Below are 22140 nucleotides of genomic sequence, written 5' to 3' on the forward strand. Positions count from 1 at the left end.
ATGGATATAAATTGATTTTATCATATAAAATTGATTAATAAGTTAAAGTGCAAGTTAGGGAACAACAAAACTGTAAGGGGACATATGAGATGTTAAGGTGGGGCTTGTGTTCTTTCTATTTAGAGATCAGAGTGAAGTATGACCTTGGCATTTGGGTGAGAGGTTGGTTCTGCTGGTTTTGATGTTTGTGTGCTAGACAGATTCTGAACTTTCAATCACAAAGTCAATATCCTCTATCTGAAGGGAGGGTTTGAAGTTTTGTGAAAATCTGTTTAAGTCTTCCATTTCTTATAGGATGCACATCAAAAGCTGTTATATTGAGATCTGGTTCTCAAGTTGTCAATATTTCATCAAAAGTGTTGTATCTCTCCAATCAGTAGGTCAATGAGTGGGTAATGAGCAATCATTTTCAATCCTGCCGATTCTCATTTCATGGTCTTCAATCAGTTTGTCGTGCTGCACTATCATACGAGGAAAACATTTTATCTCCTTCTTAGAGGAAGTTCGGAATCTCACTTATGATAACATCACTAATCCCAGGGTGCTAAGATATCGGTACCACCACTAACATCCCTATCTGAAACGGTGTTAAACTCCCTCCTACTTCAGCTTAAACTAGGGTAGATTTTTTGTACACTACCTTGTGCTGCAAAAGTTGGGTTTGAGTCCCTAATCATTCTCAAACTGTTTACTTAGCTAGAAGGGTTTGGGGATGTGCAAAGTGCTTTTCGCAAGATGGTGGATGGGTAATAGTTGCACCAATCCCACATTCTAGTATCTCAGGTTCTGAAGTATGTAACTTGAAGTGTAGTTAACATCAAAATTCAACAGCTTGGTTGCACTGGCTTATGACACAGGAATTGAGATTTGAGAGAGTTATCAGGTTTTGTAGCATTTGGGTGTCATTGGTGCACTGCCAGCACTTCAGGTTAAAGGAGATGACAGGAGCACGGGGAGGACTATGGTATAGTGCAAAAATGGGAGGGGCAATGATGAAACCTTGAAGGACTCCAGATTTGGAGAGGGAAGATGCTGAGGAGAAAAGGGAAGTGATACGATCAGGTTATCTGTTGGATAGGAAGGAGGCAATCCAGTCAAGCATAATGAAATGCACTTGTATGTCTGAGTCTCTGTAGCACTATGGTGATGAACAAAATCAAAGGCTGAGGAAGTATGAAGGAATAAGCGCAGCAAATTAATATGAATCAACGGTGGTCTTGATGTGCCAAGTAGCAATCTAATAGTACTCCTTGTGGCAACCATTAGGAAGCTGGTCTGATAGTCATAAAGGAGACAGTTTATTTTGATGAATACTTTGAATGGTCTAAAGATAAATCTTTTCAAGAGTTTACATGAGAATGGGTACTGCATATGGGATGATAGATAGAAAAATCAGTGTCTGCCCATTAGCTAGAAAAGAACAGACCTCCAATGATGCATGTCTTCTGAAATTTAGCAAGGCTATACATAAATTATTGTTGTGTTTGCAACTGGACGATATTTGTAAGCAGTTGTAGACATTATTCGTAGATCAATATTTCCCTACATTTTTAATATCATAATAAATAATGCCAATAGATTACAAAACCACAATGTTTTTTTCATAGAAAGGCAATGCTGCAAAGGCTCTGCATACCTTCTTGCGATGGCATCACTACAAGGCCCATATCTTGTTTCTGCAGACCTAATGTTAAAGATGGGTTAATGGAGGAAGATGCTGAAGAAGCTTCATCAAAGGAGTCAGAGGTTGCATGGTCCCCATCACCAAGCGATTGCTCCAGCGATCGCTTTTGGCTTTCATGGTCTTCTGTTGGTGTATCCATCAGAACATCTTCAAGCTCCTTTTGAAGCTGTTGTTCACTGCCGTTTCCCACAATCTAAACATTCATTCCAAAACATAAAAGATGTTCTTTAATTTGTTCTAATAATAACACATTCAACAGGATTAATGCGCTGCATGATTTCGAAGAATGATTTTTGTCACTGTTATAGCATTAATTAAAGCTCTACACAGAATTATTGTATGATAAATGTCCACCTCTAAAGTTATGTGTCCTGATTCAAAGACTTAATACAGGAAAAAAAAGCAGCTACCCCATTAGAAAGTCATCTATAACCTCATTCCTTACTGGGAGCAGATGTTTAGAAATAATAGCATCTGTTACCAGGCATGCCAAAACCACGTGTGGCTTAAAAACGAAGTAAAACTAGGACTGTCGTTGCCACGAGTTCCATTACATTGCAACTCGTTACGACTACTTGATTTAGGGAAGCGCTGGACTTTCAATAGTTTTAATTACTATTCCAACTCCAGTCGGTGTATCAGTAGGGAAGGTGTTGGACTTAAAATCCAATACCAGTCCAACACCACATTCCCTAAAGCAAGTGTTGTAATGACTTGCGTTGTAATAGAACTCGTGGCAATGTCACAGTCGTGGTACTGACTGCGTTGTAATGCCTGCGTTGTAATAGAGGTTTCCCATTTAGAAAATACTGGAGGTAAAAATACATCTTACAAAATGAGGGATGTAGGTTAACTATCTTATTAAATGAATTAAACACCGAGATGACCCCAGATGCTGTGACTGCACTATTGGGATATACACAAAATGTACCTAGTGCATATCTCCGCCTTGTCTCCATGGCACTGGTACTAGGAAAGAGGGAGACGGCTCTGAGATGGGGGGGCAGGGTGCTAGGTCACCCACCTCTAGGAGCAGGTGTGAGCATGGGAGAAGACTACGCCAACCTACAACCACTCGCATCACGCCTTAAAGTTGCTTAGGCGCCCTTCCATATGCATCTTCGTGCCCTGGAGCAAAGTGCAGAAACCTAACTCCCACCTTCTTTCAATTCGCTTCCCCCTCACCTGGTGTATGTACACCAATACTCCACACTGTCCCCCGCATGTATAGAATCTACCTCTGCAATGTTCTGGTATTATGTAACAATTTGGTATGTATTTAATGCTGTGTGAGAATACTAATATTGGCATGACCCACTAACGAATGAGACACTATAGCTAGTCGGTTCTGGGATTTTGGGCACTAGGGTGGTAGGAAAGTAAAACCCCTATACACAGAGGTCCTGTTTTTCTGCGCATAGTTCTGTGAATGTGCAGAATCCCCGCAACAAAAATGTAGGAGCTTAAACCAGTTACAGGACATGGTACGAACAAGGCCTGACACACTCCTAATCTGAATCGGAGCTAGGTGTACCCAGATCCCTCTCCCAGGCCACACACACAGGAAATTGATGAATTTGCATATCACTCCTAAGGGCTTTGAAAAATTGGGTAGTTAAGTGGCGTCCCTCTCCCAACCTAATAGGGCAGTCTAGGACCCCAGAGGGCCGGGGTGCCACTGGAAAATCCATCCAGAGCTCCTTCGCAACACTCTCCAACTTGGCGTAATGTACAAAAATGGGCTGGCCCGATCACAAAACTGCCCTGTGCATCCTGGAAAGAGATGAAGGTATCCCAAGGGTAAATATCCCCTGCTTCCTGATTTCTCCCCCATTGCTCCATAGACATGGTTGTGTCAATCTTCCTAAAGAGAGCCAGATCACACAAACTCCATACTGAAGGGGGCTCTGCGAAGTGATCTTTGTATTACCATCTCCCATATTTCCATTGTGTGTTTAAGCAGATAAGGAACTGGGAGCTCCAACCTATTCCCTGCATCAACAACTGAGGCAGAGTGTTGTCTTCAAATTCAGTCCCCAGAAGCCGTTTCTCCCAATGATTTCACTCTGTGAGCCATCTACCTGCATGCTGCAGGTGTGCAGCATAATAGTAGAACTGCACATCTGGGACCGCCAAGCCCCCATCCTCCAAGTCCTTCTTTAGCGTTGCAAGCGCCACCCTACAACAGGAGAGTCACCAACAGGATATACAGCCTGTGGAAAAATCAATCCCTTAGCGTTAACAGAGTTCTGCACAAAGGTACAGGCAGTGTGGGAGGGAAGTCATTTTTGCCAACCGCTCTGCCCATCAACAAGAGGAAGCCTAACCCAAGTACTCCAAACCGGCAGCACCCAATCTACGTTCTGGCATGGATGCTGGGCTTCAGTATGTGTAACCCAAATCCCCATGTATCAAAATCCAACCAATTCCCATTGGATGTACACATCCTGCAGTTGCTCCTACGGCTTGCCAAACCACCCAAAAGGAACAATAGTGGCTTGTGGACATTGATCCTTAGACCCAAACGCTCACCAAAGGCAGCCAATAACTACATCAGGATTGGAACAGACTATCCAGGTGAGCGCACATATACCAATGAGCCATCCGCATATATCACAACAATGTGGGTATGCCGCCCAACCCCCCTCCCCATGATCCCCCAGGGTTCAGCTACGTATGCTGTAACAGTGCAAGAGGCTCAATTGCTAAAGCAAACAGTAGGGGTGAGAGAGAGCCCCCATAGCGAGTACTCCGCCCCACTGGCCAGGTTTCAGAAAGTTCACCCCACCCCCATCCAGATAAGTATAGAGGACTCAGTGTACAGTAGTTGTATCCAAGCACAAAAGTTTGGTCCAAACCCCATGCCCTGTAGTACAGCCATAGAAAATGCCCACTCCACTGTATCACATGCCTTTTCAAGATCTAGGGAAACCAAGACCTTCTCCCTCTCCCTCTCCCCATCCAAAGTGTTGTGTAGAACATCGGCCAGCCTACAGCGCTTGTGAGTGGTGCTATGTGTTGGCATGAGGCTGCATTGGTTCTCGTGGACCAGGTCTCGGACCACTCCACTAAGCCTTGTCGCCATGTACCTCGTGTTTCTGATGGACGGCTAACTGGCCCTCTTGAGACTTCAAGTCGTCTACGCACTCCACAGACAGTACCTATGCATTCCCCTCCCCCGAACTACCGCTTTTAGTGCCACCCACTCGATTGCCCTGGTGTCCTTGGTCAGTTATTCTCTAGAGCAGTGAGAATATCTCTCCTACATGTGACATTCGTGAAGAGATGCCCAGAACCTGTGCAACTTCCTGCCCCAGAGTCAGGGAATGATCGGAGAAGAATCTGACCATATGTGAAACTGCATCTATCTGGGAATGATCCAACAATCCCACCAAGAGGCGGTCTGGACGACTAAGTATTATCTGTCCGAGAGGGAAACATATTTACAACCGCCTGGGTGCAATAGTGGCTACCCATACTAGAGACCCAAATTCTGCATTGCCCTCCTCAGAGAGCCCATATTGGTTGATTGGTACCCCCACCCATCTAAAACAGTTAAAAGTCCCCGGTCCAGATTATGGGGTAACCAACGCTGTCCGCCAACATGTCCTGCATTCCCTCGAAAAAGTGTCGGTCATCAATATTGGGAGGATACGAATTTAACAATGTGATCTTTTACACCCAGGGTGCCCTGAATCAAGATGTACCTCCCTTTCACATCTGCCTCACTAAGGGTATGTCTAAAGGGGCCACAGGAGCCACCAAGATGACCACCCCCCAGCGTAAGATGAATAAGAGGCAGAGAACAGTTGACCCCTCCATATTGTTTGAAGCTTCGGTGTCTCCTCAACCCAAAGATGTCTCTTGCAGACAAGCAATTTGGATCTATGTCATCTAAGGAAAGAGTGGGCCCTATGACGTTTGGAATATCCTCAAAGACAATTAACATCCCAAGTAACAATGTTAATTTGCCCAGTCATGGGCACAGTAGATTCCCACCCCGAATCCCACCCTTGCCCATGCATTCCAGAATGTCCAGCGTAAGGGCTGCCAGACCAGCAAAGACTCTCACTGTTGTGGTACACAATGATCCATTAACAACCCATAACCCTCCCCAGATATACAGTGTAACAACAACATTTCACACTGCAATTTCAATTGTGCTATTGCTGGCAGGTCCCAAAACGTAACTCTACCCCCCAACCGTTGCCTACGACTAATGTGGCGAGGCTACCCATTACGACACAACCAGCAAATAGAATATCATGCCTTCAGATAAAGCCTAAACATAGCGCACACCCACAACTATTATGCATTCCAACAGATCCTTCTATACACACCCCCACCTCTCACATTTAAAAAGCATAACGCAGCAGAGAAATTGAAACAAGTCCTTCCTCCAAAGGAAAAACAAGGGGGTCATTCAACCGTTATACAGAGGCCAATAACATCATTACGGTCCACCTCTGGTCTTAGACTCGGTCTGCAGTGAAACCTCCTCCTTCATCAATGAAGCCACTACAAACTTAGGCTGCAGCCACGGTTCCATCCTCCTAAATATCCACCCTAACAGGATCCACCCTCTCAGGGTACCGGCGGTGGTCAGCTTCCGGCCCCTCGTCCCGGCCTCCAGTAGGAACCCTCTAGAGCAGACAGCCTCCCAGTTCCAGGTCTCCAGCAGCCAGTATGTTCCCTGAATACTTTGTCCAAAATCTCCAGCCAGTGCCACACATCCTCAGGAGAATCAAAGAAGGGAGATTTTTTTCCCCACCGAAAGCACTCTCAACCTAGCTGGGTACAACATGTAACAAAGGCCCATTGAACAAAGTTTGGCCTTAACCTCCAGGAATGGCTCCCGGGTGCCCTGGACCTGGTTAGTGTAATCTGGGCAAATGGCGATCCTCTGATTCTCATATTTGGTAGTATGAATGTCTCTGGCCACCCTGAAGACATAGTCCCTATTTTTGTAATTTAAAATGTGAGCACTGATGGCCAGTGACAGAGTCTCAGGTCACAGTGGCACCATAAGCGCACGGTGCGCCCTCTCAATGAGGACTATGGGGGAAAGCCCCCTCGGCTTCAGGGTGCCTCTTATCCAACCCTCAAATTGTGAAGTGTCTGTCCCCCCCGGTCCACTCTGGAAAACTCAGCAGCCGCATATTATTGCGGCAGGAGCGCCCCTCTGCATCCTCCACCCTGACCTCCAGGGCCCCAGAACGTGAAGTGACAGCTGCAACCTGATTCCTCAAGGTCGCAGGGGTCAGTAGGCAAGAGCTTGACTGCGAGAGCCACAGTCTCAATTTTATTTTCAAGGGACAACCTAGAGCTCTGTATAGCCTGCAGTAACTCAGCCCTCGAGAGTTCTCCCGCCAACTATTCAGTATCTTGATTGCCCTGGCCAGAGGTATGCCACGAAAATCACTGCTATGCGAGAGCCATGGTGTTCCCCTGGGTGGCCCGCCTGCTTATTCCTCCTCGCACTCTTTATGCCCATGTAGCAGCAGTCTCAGGGAGGCCTCTACCACTCCAATGGGGGCAAAGTAATACAACTGATAATGGTGGGTTGAACCCAAATGGAGTAGACAGAGGCCCTCACAGCACTGACAGGTAGTTAATCCCCAGTGGCTAGTGCCAGCCCTGGCAGCACACATCACACCTCAATTACTGGCAGGTTCGGGGTCGTCAATGCTACTCCCCAGCGAGTCACACATTGTTCCTCAATATGGCAGCCACTGCAGGGCAACCCAAGCGGCTCCGCCCCAAGCAACAACCTGCGGCAGCTCAGCTCATCCCCGCTGGCCACAAACTGCAGGGTAATTCCCCGGGGCCTGGCCCAATTCCTTCCAGCTGCCGCTGCGGGTGCAGTCTGTTACCCTAGGAGGCAGCCTGTTCGAATGCTCCCAGCTGGTTGCAGCTAACACGGGAGCGCAGACCCTCCACCACTCCCCAGCCCCTCAGTGTTGCAGTCCTCCCTCTCTGCAGCCAAGCCCGTCGGGTCTGTCGGGCCAATCCTTGCTGCAGTGTGCCCTTGTTCAACGCTAGGCCCCTAGCTCCAGTAGAGTTACATAGTAGGTGCAAATATTGCAATGGTGGCACATCCCCAAGTCCTCTCGGACCAGCCCAGGCTGTACCGCAGTGTGAGGAGCGCTCGTCCGGTGCAGGCCGTGGCCTCGCACCCGGCCCCCCAACACTTTACTGTTGATCGGCCGCTCGCCTCCACAGTCGGTGAGGAGCCCCCCCCACCCAACACTAAGAGGGGGGACCCCAATCATGCCAAGGAACCACCAACCCCAACAGTAGCTGCTCTTCCAGCCCACAGTGCCACCCCAAAGAGACCTCCAGGCCCGTCAAAAGGCACCGCCTACCACACCACCAAGGATATCCCCGCAGGCCGTATAGCAGGATGTCAGAGCGCAGCGGTAAGGCAGAGGTGTGCGCCATAACGAACAGGCCAGATAGGTTTATTTATGCCAGAATTCTGCAGGATATTTCAGGGTTAGTCAGGAGCCTCTTAGGAGCAAGTCCGGTCAGCCATCTTACATTGGCACACTCCCCAGTTTAGAAATGTATTAAACATATTGAAACTCTGTCGAAAAGAATACCATAGGGAGGATTCAAGGCTTCATGGAAGGTGGAAGCCTGGTCTTGTCCTATGGAGATTTTTTTCCCACATGTAGGCCGACCGGAGATTTCATCCGTGTGTGTGCCAGCCCAAACCTGAACTTACAAGTGAAGTACTCTCACCTTTTTTTATTTTGTTTAATGTTGTAAGACATGGCGATTACTGAAATTAACAAGATTAGATTTGGGACTTTTTTTTAAAGCGCCAATACATGTCATGGAGCCGATTGGAGGCAAGAAAGATAAGGAGGATGGGTGGGGGTTGCAGTAGGGGAGGCTCTGAAGAAGTCAGACCAAGCAGGATAATACTTTTTCAGTGCCAGTTGGGGAGAAGCGTCTGAAAGGTATTCAGGCATTCAGGGCACGGATGTTGGTGGCGGAGTAGCATCTGGGGCTGGCGTAGGTGGTTATAGTGCTGGGCATGGGAGGGAGTTAGACGGGCTAGCCTTTGCTGCACCTTTGGTGCGGTAGCTGCACCTAATGCACGTATAGGACCAATCACACAATGTGGAGTCCATGGGACTAGTATCGATGTATTGCCCCAACAAGGGTCAAGATAAATTACTAAATCACACAATAAGGATTCTAGCTGAATGGGTGGTGTGCCCCATGATTTTAGGTGGGGACTTGAACATGATCATAGATGAAAGCAAAGACACAAGACACCACAAATGCGGAGGGATGGCATTGATGTCAGCATTCAAGAGGGCCCTACTAAAGGACATGGGACTTGCAGATGGAAGGAGATATAGAAACCCATTAGGGGAGCATTAATCATTACTCAGCAGTACACAAAAGCTACTCTTGCACAGATTAGATTTCTTCAGACAAGAAGCTTTCAGCCTCTTGGAGGTACAAGATGTAAGCTAAAAACTCATTACACCATTAGATCATGGCCCAGTGCAATGTTTTGAGTCCCAATCGAACACATCATAGAAAAAGAAAGCTGGGAAGTGGTACCTAAATAAGTCCCTATTAAGAGACATAGTAGTGCCCGACAGTATTAAAAAAGTATCAGCGATGACCTAACTGAAAATGACAACAAGGATACTAGCTCAGCAATAGGGTGGGATGTCTCGAAGGCCATAATTCAGGGTCAATTTAAAGCAGAAGCAGCCCCTCTCCAGAAGGTTAGGGAACGTATTCTTTATCAATTTAGAAGCGCTACGATAAATAAAAAACATTAAAAAATCCCTGTCACAGAATGCTGTGGAGAAAGGTCATTGCAAAGTTGGAAAGAAAATAAAGAAGAAGAAGAAGAAGAAGAAGAACTGGGCAAAAAACAGAAATGTTGCCCTCCAACCTTGAGTGCCAAACAGTTATATGAAGAGTGAAGAACACTAAAGAAATGTGACACCTACACAAAGAGAAAGCTGAATATTTTCAACTATTACTCCACATCATATTTAAAAGACCGTGCGTTTTTTCTGTTTTTTTTTTTAACATGACCGTTTTCAAACACAAATTTAGAAACAAACCTGTATGCCTGCCCTCCCCGGACAATAATGGCAATAGGCAAAGTAAAACAAAACATTTGCCCAGGATTACACAGTTTGGCCAAGTGCGGAAGCTGGAAGGGCTCCCAGGTGCAATTAAATCACTAGATTTACATGTGTCAATTGCGCTACGCCCACCATACACCTCCAACGCCCCGAAAGCCACCATGCTGGCATCAATGCAGCCCTCGGTCACACCACAGATGAACTTTTTGACCCCTGGGGAAATGTTTACGAGTACCCATGCTGTAGCCAGTCAAGCTCGCTGACTATTGTGCCTTATATCAGCCTAAATCCATATTTGGTATACCTGTTAAAATATTGACCGGGATGGCCATGATCCCACTTCAGTGAATCTGAGGGAGATCATACACCCTGCCCAGTACGGTTTTATACTGGAGGGAATTAAGTGATACTATAAAGAATACGTTACATCTCAGACATAGTAGGTAAAGGCAGTAGAAAAATGGTGCTAGTATCTCTGGACTCTGAACAAATATTAAACCACACAGCTAGACTGTGGCTAAACAACATTGTCTCCAGGGTGATCCAAATAAGCAGGGGATGTCCCCAATCACTACTTTTATTCACCCTAACTTCAAAACTCTATTATTAAAATTAATCCTATGATAAAGGGAGTCAAGATGGGAGTCACAGGACTATAAGCTTATGTTTGCAGACGATGGACAAAGACCTCAAGAAGGTATTTTGGGATAGACTAGGCTCAAACCATATCCATCACAAAAATATATTAACTTGGTTGTCTGACCAAAGAGGTGAAGATGGGACTACTTTGCGCACCTACAGAGCAAGCACATTTATTTGGCAAAAGACAAGAGCCAGGCTGGGAAAACAATGTATACTCTCATTCAAAACAAGGATATTTAGAAGGTTCAAATTTGCTTAGATATGACCAGGCAGCCTCTGAGAAATCTTGAAGAATGAACAAGGAGGGAAATGAAAAAAAAGCCAGGTCTCAAAGGGAGACACATTTGGGGGTGGTTTCTATAGAAAACACTGTGGACCCCAGTACATGTAGAAACCCATTGCTATACATTTCTCTTGTTGCAAGTGCCATCTTGAGAGTCTGACACACGGAGAGTCCAGTTGTATGGGACGTCTCACCCTTCACTCCACTGTGGGTAAATAAAGAGTTTACTCAGGGGTAAAATCGACAATGCTTCCATCGTTTGATAGAAGGGGGTGCAAAACACTGCAAGATGTTTTAAGTTCTGTAGAAAATGTAGGAAAGTGCCCCTTTTTAGGTCGAGCCTAGCTATCGCGTAAGCGATCGCTATGTGGGAGATTTAGAAGGGGCACCAGAAAATGCTCCCAAAGACCTTTGGAATGTGGTTTATGAGGCATTCAAGCGCGAAGCTGGCATCTGGCATCGGACTTGAAAGCAGCAGACTGCTTTCGCCAGCGCGCGCTCGGACTCACTTCCTGCTCCCCCTCTTTCAGCAATTAACTTTCGTTATCGCTCCCACCCCATATGCTCGTTTCCTCACACCCTTCCTTTGATGTCCGCTTTTCTTGTTTGTAGTGCTGTGATCAGAAGGGTTGGTGGTTTGGGAACCACTTCATAGATGTTGGCAAGGTTTTTTCCTATACTTCACAAAAATTACTGTGATGCCCACATAAAAACATTTCACAAAGTTATGATAGAATAAATACAGCTTCGCTATATTTTGAGAAAAAAACTGTAATACTTTATTTCATGAATAATGTGAACTAGGGACATGCTAGCCCATCTCCTTTCGCTGCATTTGGTGTTGTAAGTCTGACAGTGCAACGATCAGCCAGATATGTTTACAAGCGTTATTCGGGTCCATCCCCTTCATCCAATGACTTTTTATTTTTACCAGCCTTTTCAGCGAATAGCTTGAGACTGTCAGTCACATCTTGACTCACTTTATGCAGTTTGATGTTTCTGTACTTTCCTACAATGGATTCCTTGCAATGCATGTGCGACAATTTTTATCACTGCCGCTGTTAGCTCTTCAGTGTTCTTGCCTTCATCTTTTCTTCCTACATATTTGCTATTTGCTTCTCTTTGCGCCCCCTGCCCTGGTGGTAAGGCACTTTGTTTCTCTGTTCTACAACCCACCCCCCTCTCTCTAGAGGGCTGCTCGTTCTTATTGCGTTGCTCCTTACCCCTACTCCCCCTGTGTGTTGGTTCCTCTTTATGCTTCCTTCAGAGAGGACAGAACTGTATTGGGAAATGGAACGTGGGCGTTTCATTTCACAAAAGCGGTTTTCTCCTTTTGTTCCCACTTGATACTTGTACATTCTCCAATGGATGGAAAACAACACCAGGTTTTAATTTTAAGAAATGAATGTTTAGAATTTCAGAGGGGTATGTTTATGGGTATGTATGTGTGCCGCACACTGCTGCAACGCTGCACACTGCTGCAACGCTGCACACTGCTGCAACGCTGCACACTGCTGCAACGCTGCACACTGCTGCAACGCTGCACACTGCTGCAACGCTGCACGCCTCACACTGCAGCACGCCTCACACTGCAGCACGCCTCACACTGCTGCAACGCTGCACACTGCTGCAACGCTGCACACTGCTGCATTACTAACACTGCTGCACGCTGCTGCACGCCTCACACTGCTGCATGCTACACACTGCCGCGCGCCTCACACTGCTGCATGCCGCACGCCTCATACTGCTGCATGCCGCACGCCTCACACTGCTGCACGCCTCACACTGCTGCACGCCTCACACTGCTGCACGCCTCACACTGCTGCAACGCCTCACGCTGCTGCAACGCCGCACGCTGCTGCAACGCCGCACGCTGCTGCATTACTCACGCTGCTGCATTACTCACGCTGCCGCACACCACATACTGCCGCGTGCCGCACGCCTCACACAGCCGCACGCCTCACACAGCCGCACGCCTCACACAGCCGCACGCCTCACACAGCCGCACGCCTCACACAGCCGCACGCCTCACACAGCCGCACGCCTCACACAGCCGCACGCATCTACTAATCTTTTAGACATAACACGGGGGCACAGCTGATGCTTTCAAACACAGTAGTTCTTATCATATAAAGTGTGACTCGCCCTCTTGGAGAACAGAGAGGAGAATTAAAGCAGAGGGACACTAGCGTGGATTAAACCGAGTTTACACATATAATGTGGATAACCCAACTACAAATACCAGGTATGGGGACGGTGCTTACCCCAGAGATCATAGATATAAATATCCCTGTGCTCGCATAGTGAGGTTAGGCTTAGACAGATATATCATTTGCCATGATAGGGCTGTTTGTTGTTTACAGTTTGCTATTAATGCAGACTTACTCTGCTTAGTTGTATACATTTTCTAATTTCAGCACAACTGCCTCATAATAGACAATGATAGTTTCAATAAATAATGTACATTTTCTTTGTGTCTTTCTTTTCTTCATTATGGACAAGCATATGTGAGAAACGAAAAGGTGATTATCTGTATCAACAGTTCCCTTGGGGAATAGAGGGTCATGTTCAAGGTTGTCAGATTCACCCGTTATTCTGGGAAGGTTAGGAGTTCAGGTGAGGCACAGAGTTAGTCAGATTTGGGCCTGAAGGTACTGATGTGGTAAAAAGACTCAGTCCCTACATGCGGACCTCCTGTTATCCCAAGGAACAGTTCTGTTTCCAAACAGAATCCCTGAAACATTGCACTACCAATGATGGTCTGGTACTTATTTAGCGGTTCTCTTGAGTAGTACTTGTGCGTGTCCATAATAGCCCTTACACCTACCACCGGAGAAATCTGTGGTGTTGGGGATAAATACTCCACAGTATTATAGGAAGCACCTAATTTTTTCTGTTGGTTGTTCAAGCTTGAACCTTTAAAATGATAACCCATTTTTGTGTTGGCACTTTGTTTCCATTTTTGTTTTGATCATGGCGCAACCACAACCTGCTCCTATAGCTGACAATTGCAGGCCTGCAGTCCATGCACATGTAATTTTACATTGACTTTCAAATGCGAGAGGTGACTTAATTTTCATGGTTGAAGCCCACGATGGCTATCGTTTAGAAGTATTATTCTTGGGTCAATTGTTTGGCTGTGGATGCGAACACAAACATTTCATGAATTCAGCAACGTTGCCACAACACAGGGCATATCAGCTCTTAGAAATTCCACTTTCATATTGGGAACATCAAAACTGGTTCCGTGGCACCCTAATGCATGTACTTGCACCAGTACGCAAGGGGCCCTTTAGTAATGAAGTGGCACCTGACAGGCGTTAGCTGGGTATACAAATACCCTAATTTACAAAATGTCAATACTAATGATCTAGTGCAATTATACAATAGTCTAGTTAAACTATATAGATGCTTAACTCTGTATGTTTCGCACATTGATGGCAGTCCCAGCAAGGGCTGGCCTGCCAGGGCAAGCTCAATTGCCGGCAGTGCCTACCATAAGCCCTGTGATTGTACATTCCATTATAGCCCAAAGATAAAAGAAAAAAATCAAGGAGGTTCTCCGCCAGCATAACTTTCTCACAGACACTACAATATGCCTGATCACACACAAATAAAACGACCTGATAGGTATAGGAATTCTGATAGTTGTCCTTCTCGATCATTTGAGGAACTCATTAGATAAACAATACGAGAGGGGAGGGCTTTGTGACCGCAGACAGGAAGAGTACGTGAAACCGAACGCTTGTTGACGTGAAGATAAAGGAGGAATTCCCTCCACAATTTAAGCCTCAATTTCACACAGTTGTGGCTATTACCGTAAAACATGCCACAAACAATGAGAATGGGTGAGGATTCTCCTCAAAAGCATGGTGGAGGTCACTACAGTGTGCCGGAATCTCCAGGAATCTCTGGCAGCGAAAGCAACTGATCAATATGTTACTGTTGAAACCCCAGTCGCGTAGCCCCTCCAGATCGAGTATATGATTTGGATATACAAATTAAGGGTGACTTTCAGTGAACCCTTAGAGTAATATTCTGGGAAAATCTGACTGAGTTTGATTGACCCTCACAGTTTTTCAAACATCCCCACAAGGTGAAGATGCAATAATTCCATCATTTTCTGATCATGCACCTGATGAAGTCAAACAAGCCTATGCAGCAGAATGGGCACAAGCCCCAGCTTTATATCGCAATCATGTCGGCTGGCATAAGGATTCTCCCGATCATATCATACTTATAAGGTCCAGCCTACAAGTGCAAACACAATACCCAATAAAATAGGATTCTAAGGCACTGGTAAGTGAAATACTCTACCATCTGGAGTACCAGGGAGAAACTGAATCTTGTGTCTCAAAAGAATAATCCTCTTTATCCGGTCTTAAAACGGGATCATTCATATTGCATAGTCTTAGAGTACAGACATTTAAGCAGTCCTACACGCACTTCTGCAATGCAAAATACACACAGTATGGCAAAATACAAAACAACCTTGGCCATTTCCAATGTTCTTTTCTGCCAGCTGCCTAACAAAATGTTAATATATGGATGCAAAATTGCCAAATAAAATTAGCCTCAAATGTACTACATCTGTACCTTTAGTCCTGGCTTTTCATCATCGCTTCCATTATTTGTGGAAGGTGTCTCATCTCCTTGTCTGGAAATCAAGACAAAATCCTCACTGTTCAAAGTGGAAACAGAGTCTGAAGAGACACTTATTTTCCCAACAGAGGCCTTGTCATCCATGGCTCACAAGGAAAGCTGGATTCATGAATTAGCTTTTAACATCTGGGGAAAAAAAAAAAAAAATTCTGCCATTAATTCAAGGGATTAGTTTCTTTTTAAATAAGAAACGTATTGGGGAAAAGCAACATTCAATTAGCAAAGAAAAAAGACGTGGTACAGGTATTGGTAAGCGAGTATTTGCACGAGGTTTCCCATTCATGTGCATCTACACAAACACAGTATAATACAAATGTACAACATTACTCAAAAGAGGTAATAAAAAATGTAAAGCATGTGTGGCAATTTAACCATAGTACCACAGAAGATGGTTTCATACTTTTGCGCAGAAGAAAACAAAATGAATTGCAGGGCTACATGTACTGCTGCCAAGAAATGCGACCACCTGTCAGCTAAGATGGGAAATTGTACCAGAGCTTCAAATTGAATTGTGCACATCTCCGGACCCAAACACATCTGACCCCAAGTTCAATATAAACAATTGGTTGCAGGTGCTGCCAATATTCGAGAATAGTTTGAGTACTATATGATTTACTCCGTGCAAAGAGTACTGTTGTATGTATTTGAAGTAATTGTTTACCACTCACATGGCCTAGGACTTAATCATCGATGCTTTAGCAAAGGTAGCAAAGGGAGGTGGTAACAAAACAGGTTTGAACAACTGCCAGCAAAAGGTGATGGACCGAAATGATCGATTCAATCCAGCAATGACCTGCAACAACCCGGGGCGTATTCTATTTGAGTGTTTTTGTTTTAAACTTGTCTATGTCAATACAGAAGGGGACCACGCCTAAACAAAACCAGGCTTAGCATGTTCGGAGTTAATAACCTCTTACAAGACATACCAATTATTCTAGAATCCCAACGGTATGGTTTTCAACATTCGTGTCGAAAAGCGGATGTGGTTCATTTACAAACTTTTTTTGATGGGGAGAGGGGGGCAGGAATACAACAAAAATACAGAACCATAAAAATCCTCTCATCACTTAAGACTTCAAAGTTACGGCAGTGGGAGATGCAAGACGGAGAAAACAATGGCAAACTTCCACCATGTGATAGAATAGCGTGGGTACAAGTGACAAATCTCAGCATTTCTCATTGCCAGATTGTATGGCATTTGGCCCAATTTAACTTGGGTCTAGTGGCAATAAAAAGAGACATTTTGAAACATTTTTAATTTATATCATGGGGAAAGAGTCAGGATGCAACACAGAAGCTCCTTCTCCTGTTAACAACTGGCCAGTCCGCTCAGTGGTATGTTTCATTGGCTGAATCTTTACATGGCTGTGCTGTGTGGCGCAGAAGAGTGTAATAACATTGTGCTTGCCTATCTCCTCAGAAGAAGGCAACCAGGCTACTATGAAAGGTCCTTGATTGGTAATACCAAGATTTAGATCACTCTCCATATTGTCTCTGTTCCACTATACCCAGTGGCTTTAACAGAGCGGCGGGGTGTACCCATGATTCATTTTCCTTTTGACTGAGAAGAACATTCGACGTACTTGCATTTGCTTGGCCATTTCATTGCAGTGTGAAAGAAATATATCCTTGTATCATCCTCAAAAATATTGTGCTGACCATTCATGACTAAAACATAAATCCTTCGCTATTCACCCATGAGCCATGGCTGAAGGCCTGGTTTGTGGGGGAAGGAAATTGCAGGGTCTATTTGAGAGTTAGCAGTTGCAATCATACCATCAGTACGTAAAAAGACCAGATGCATGCCCTAATCTTTAGACTTTTCCAGAACTGTGTTCCCTCTGGAGTCCTAATCATCCAAACAAGCACATCAACTCAAATAGGAGCGCATTATGCATGTGGAGACAAGGCTTCTATTTGAATGCCTACAGATGTGTCTAGTTCTTAAATAGGTTATGTGGTCCCAGGAATCTGGCTCAGTTTCTACTTCACTCTGATCCCAAAAGAAAATAAATACAAAGGACATTTCTTTGCAATTCAGTTTCAGAAATATTGGGCTGGATGTAGGAAGCTGCTCTTTATATGGTTGACCAAAACGAGATAGACCGTGTAATGATTCCAGGGAGCCCTTATTGATTTACGGTGGCAAAAATGGTAACACTATATGCCCTCTTTTATGGTGGGGGGAGAGCAGTTTGGGCTTATAAGAAGGTATTGCTAAGCATTTGCTGTACTCGCAGAGGTAATAAATGATACACACTCAAGAATAAATTGGAGACCTATTTGGAAAAAGAAGTTGTATGTTTATATACATTTTGATACCAAGAACTTTGTTATTGGGTAATTGTTTTTTGAAAAATATTGAATTTCAAAAGTAAACAGTTCACTTAAATGCATCGATACACTGCCATACTTTCCTATGGGAGAAAAAGCATATGTTGCATATGGTTGTTTACAGTCAGTTTCTTGGGAGGGGGGGGTTTATCTCCTTTAAACATAGGGTATAGTGGGCCAAGGCCCAAAGTACTGGCTTTCATATGGGAGAAAAAGCATATGTTGCATATAGTTGTTTACAGTCAGTTTCTTGGGAGGGGGGGGGGTTTATCTCCTTTAGACATAGGGTATAGTGGGCCAAGGCCCAAAGTACCACCAGCAGTTCCTCATTACTTGCCCTGGGCTGTCCGGGTCCAGAGGTGCTGGTGTGGATGGTAGCTGTGAGTGTTACGCCAATGGAAAGAAGGGGAGCCACTTAAAACCAGGCTGCAGAGGGGGACTTTGGGACAAGTTTGGGAGCTCCCAAAGGGGGGCTCGTGTCACAAGGGTCCTGGTAACAAGAGGGCACAGCCGGTTAGTCAGTACCCGGCTGGGGTGAACGGGTGCAGAGTGTAAAGGTCAACTGGGCTCTGTACGACGTGGGGCTTTGTGGTGGTCATTCTCGCCGGCCGAAGGTTGAATATCAGTACACCAGCGCCACTCTGGAGAGGAGTCTCTGCTGTACAGGCAGGCCCTTGATGCCTGCTCCGTCTCGGTGTAGTGAGTCTCACAGGCTCTGTTTTCTGCAAGAGGTATTGGCCCTGTGCAGCTCCGGTCGATCCTGGCATCCTCTCACTCGGTGGGGGACACACCTGACCTTCAGGAGGACAGGTACCTCTTCCCTGGGGGCTGCTGCGTCAGGCTGGCCGGGGAACTGCAATTCCGTGAACCAGGCTTTGTTTCTTCGGTGTCTACAGACTCTACTCTAAGGGAGTATGCTGGCAATTTGCGAAAGACTGGAAGTCTCCGGGGGTTGTTCAGCTGCAGGAAGAGTGACTGGTCATGACTGTTGAGTCTGGTGCAGGTCAGGTAGGGTGTGGTACCAAACGTCCACAGCAGTCTTCTGTTCTCGCTTTTCTTAAGGCTCTTTGTCTTCTTCTGAATCCATTGAATCAGAGTTCCCATTTAAGGGGTGCCACCTAAAAACTAAATTTAGGGGCGTTAAGGAATGTGACAGGTAGTAGCCAATGGGCTACTTACCTCTAGGGTGAATTCAGCCTTTATATGACCACTTCCTGTGGAACGTGGGCATAACCCTGACCCACAGAGCCTAACTCTGCCAAAACTAAGATGATGAAATGTAATATTAATGTTCACATCAGGCAGCCCCCCCCTTAGGGGAGGGACTAGACTTAGGGGGAATACGACTACCAACTATATATTTTTTCCATCTGTCCTGGTGCCAAAATGGATCCGGGGCAGTGGGTGGCATTGTCCCTGTCTGGGCAAGCTTTGGGTGGCATGTCAAAAGTCTGCAAAAGTCATTTGAAGCCTCCTGCCTTGGTATGCTGATCACTTAGCTATCCTGCTTGGAGCAGGCATTGTTTCTGCCCTCAGAGCGTGGGCTCTCACCTGCAGGGGGTCAAAAACATGTCTGTGGTGGCAGGCTGGTCTACACCAGTCAACGAGTACACTAGTAATTGGGGCACCTCTAAGGGGTCCTCTGAGTGCATGAATTAATAAATCAATGAGTGGATTCCGTGTGGGTTTATTAATAGGAGAGGTTTGATACCAAACATCTCTAGTTTCAGTCAAGCCGTCATGTAGCTGGAAGCCTCGTAAATACCAGGGTCCAGCACATGTACTCAAAATGACTTCCCTGTTAACTTGGAATATCGAAGAATCAACTTAGTCATCATAGGAGCATATCTGCTCATGTAAATATGTCCACACATGTAGTATAGTGTGTCCTGCCTTAGAGCTATAAGGCCTGCTGTAAGGGTGGCTTATCTATACTGCATGCAGTGCCTGCAGGCATGGCACACAGGAGGTGTGCCATGGTGGGTCTTCACTTTTCTTTGCACAATGGCACACAGCCTGCAATAGTTTGCATGTTTGTGCGGAGGGATCCTTATGGTGACACAATACAGCAGCCTTTAAGGACCCTCTTTAGCGTCCGTGCCCTAGGTACCAGGGGTACCATTTTCTAGGGAATTACAGGGGGGTGCTAAAGGTACTGCCAATTGGGGTAACAATTGTTAAGTTTTAGGGAAAGAGATCTGGCACTGGGGACCTGGATGCAGGAACCCAGTGCACTTCTGTCAAAACTTCATCAGGTACCAGGCAAAATGTGGCGGTGACCATGTCAAAAAGAGGCACTGTAGGAACTGGGTTCACCAGGTCCCCTGGGGGTAGCTTGGCCCGAGCAGGAAGGCACCGGAAGCTTAGGTGTTAAGTGACTACACAGCACACACAACCAGACAATAAATGCACGCAAAGACTGAGACCACACCAATATGCTTGATTCAAATAAATAAGTTTTATCTAAGATCAAGATCAGGGCAATCAAAAATCACAGTAGTAATAACTCATTACCTTTCCTTAAAAACACAGGTTTTTCATTACTTGGCCATAAATACATAAATAAATAAATAGTAAATAACTGTAGGCCCTTAAGATAATACTGCATTAGACAGAATCAAAACATTTCATTAGGTAATAGCATTTCATTGCTTAGCAATACACATTTCCTTGTGTCAGAAATCCGCAGGTTATTAAACAAGAACTTAACCTTTCATGTGGCTAGAGTAAAACGGTTCATTAATTAGCAGTAAACCTCTCCGTAATCACTGAGTAGAACTCATCACTTTCTCAGGCCAGGGTAAACATCTCTTTAAGCACGGAGAAATATCACATCAATAATAACCAGCACAGCAGGTAAGGATAAACGCTGCTTTACCCTTCACTAAACCTTTTATGAGGCCCTGATAATCAAGGCATCCAGCACAGTTAAGCATTTCATCTTATTCAAACTAAGCCAGGCAAAAGGCTAACGTGACTGGCACTTAACTGTACTCTAGGCAGGGGTTAACTCTTTTCCCATAGGGCCCTCACAATGTCTAGGGGCCCAGACCCCGGTCCAGCACTTCAGAGGGGTCAAATAGGGCCAACGGGCCCAGTCTTAAGTCTTCCCCGGGGAAAGGGGGGAACTCTGGGCCTCCACCGGCCTTCCACCCTCCTCCCTGGGGGTTTACCTCATTCGGCCCACTCCGGGCCCTTGCGACGATTCTGGCAGGCCTCGGGAAGGAGGGGGGCCTATCCAAGGAGGCCCACCCGGTTTTGCCGCTCCTCCCGAGGCTGATGGGGGTTCTTGCTCTCTTCGAGCGCTGGTTCCCTCGTCGGTCCCGTGCTTTCCTGGGCCTGGCTGCACCCAGGGACTGATGGGGGCGCGGCGCCGGCAGCCAATCAGAGCGCGGCGGGGGCGGAGTCACTTCCGACACCCCCGTCACGTGAGGATAGCAGGATGGCTTCAGGCCTACTAGGGCCTAGCGCAGCCCAGTGCAACAATGCGGCGGCCCTCTCCTGGCTCCTGGGGGCCGCCGTGGGGGGTCATGAGGTCGGCGCTTCAGAAGCGGTTGCGACCAGCGTTTGGGGCTCCGGTGAGGCGGCAAGGGCCACGGCGGTGAGTGAGGCCGCTAGTGCTCTTCAGGCATAGCGCGGGGATAGCAGGATGGCTTCAGGCCTAGTAGGGCCTAGCATGGCCCAGTGCAACAATGCGGCGGCCCTCTCCTGGCTCCCGTGGGCCGCCGTGGGGGGTGATGAGGTTGGCGCTTTAGAAGCGGTCGCTACCAGCGTTTGGCGGCAAGGGCCGCGGCGGTGAGTGAGGTCACTTGTGCTCTTCAGGCATAGCGCGGGGGGGGGGGGGGGGGGGGGGGAATTGCAAGGTTCCGAGGCCCACTACAGCGCGGTGCGGTGCGGTGCCGGCAACAGGCTGACAATCGTAGCGCCGTGAGGAGCAGAGCGCTCGAAGGGCAGTAGTGCCTCAGCGGCGTCAGGATACCGGGAGCCAGAGCTTAGCAGAGATAGCGCTTGGGGCCACAGCTCTTCAGGGCACAATAATCTCTAGCACCTCAGCGCTTCAGAACATCGCGCTTCAGGGCAGCAAGGGCTCTGGACTCACAGGGCTTCTCAGCAATGGCGCTTCAGGGGTATAGAGCTTTAGGGGAAGCCAATGTCTCTAGCGTCCCGGCGCTTCACAGTTCAGGCAGTATAGGCAAGGCAGGACAGCAGAGGGGATGAGACAGCACAGTGCAGGGGCCCAGGTTGAAGTAGAGGGGTGCAAAGTGGACACAGCCCTGTACCTGGTTGATCCCCAGTAGTCCTGTGGCAGTCAGGTGGGTTTCTTCTTTGGCGCGAGATGGTTCCTGCGCCCTTGTGCAGTAGATTCTTGGTTTCCTGAGGAGGAGGGGGGGGGGGTTGAGTTGAAGGCTTCC

General features: G+C 46.6%; 1 protein-coding gene across 2 annotated transcripts in view; it reads right to left on the reverse strand.

Moving 5' to 3' along the window:
* Positions 1-22140, reverse strand: part of RABGAP1 (RAB GTPase activating protein 1) — an 855191-nt gene that overhangs the window by 756943 nt on the left and 76108 nt on the right. For both annotated transcript variants that reach the window (XM_078641966.1, XM_078641967.1), the window contains 2 exons: positions 15329-15520; positions 1637-1877 (listed from right to left, as the gene is read on the reverse strand). In XM_078641966.1, coding sequence (XP_078498092.1) covers positions 1637-1877; positions 15329-15478 — 391 coding nt within the window. In that variant the 5' untranslated portion in view covers positions 15479-15520. The remainder of the gene's footprint in view (positions 1-1636; positions 1878-15328; positions 15521-22140) is intronic.

This window comes from Lissotriton helveticus, chromosome 5_1 (assembly GCF_964261635.1).
Source record: "Lissotriton helveticus chromosome 5_1, aLisHel1.1, whole genome shotgun sequence".
NCBI lineage: Eukaryota > Metazoa > Chordata > Amphibia > Caudata > Salamandridae > Lissotriton > Lissotriton helveticus.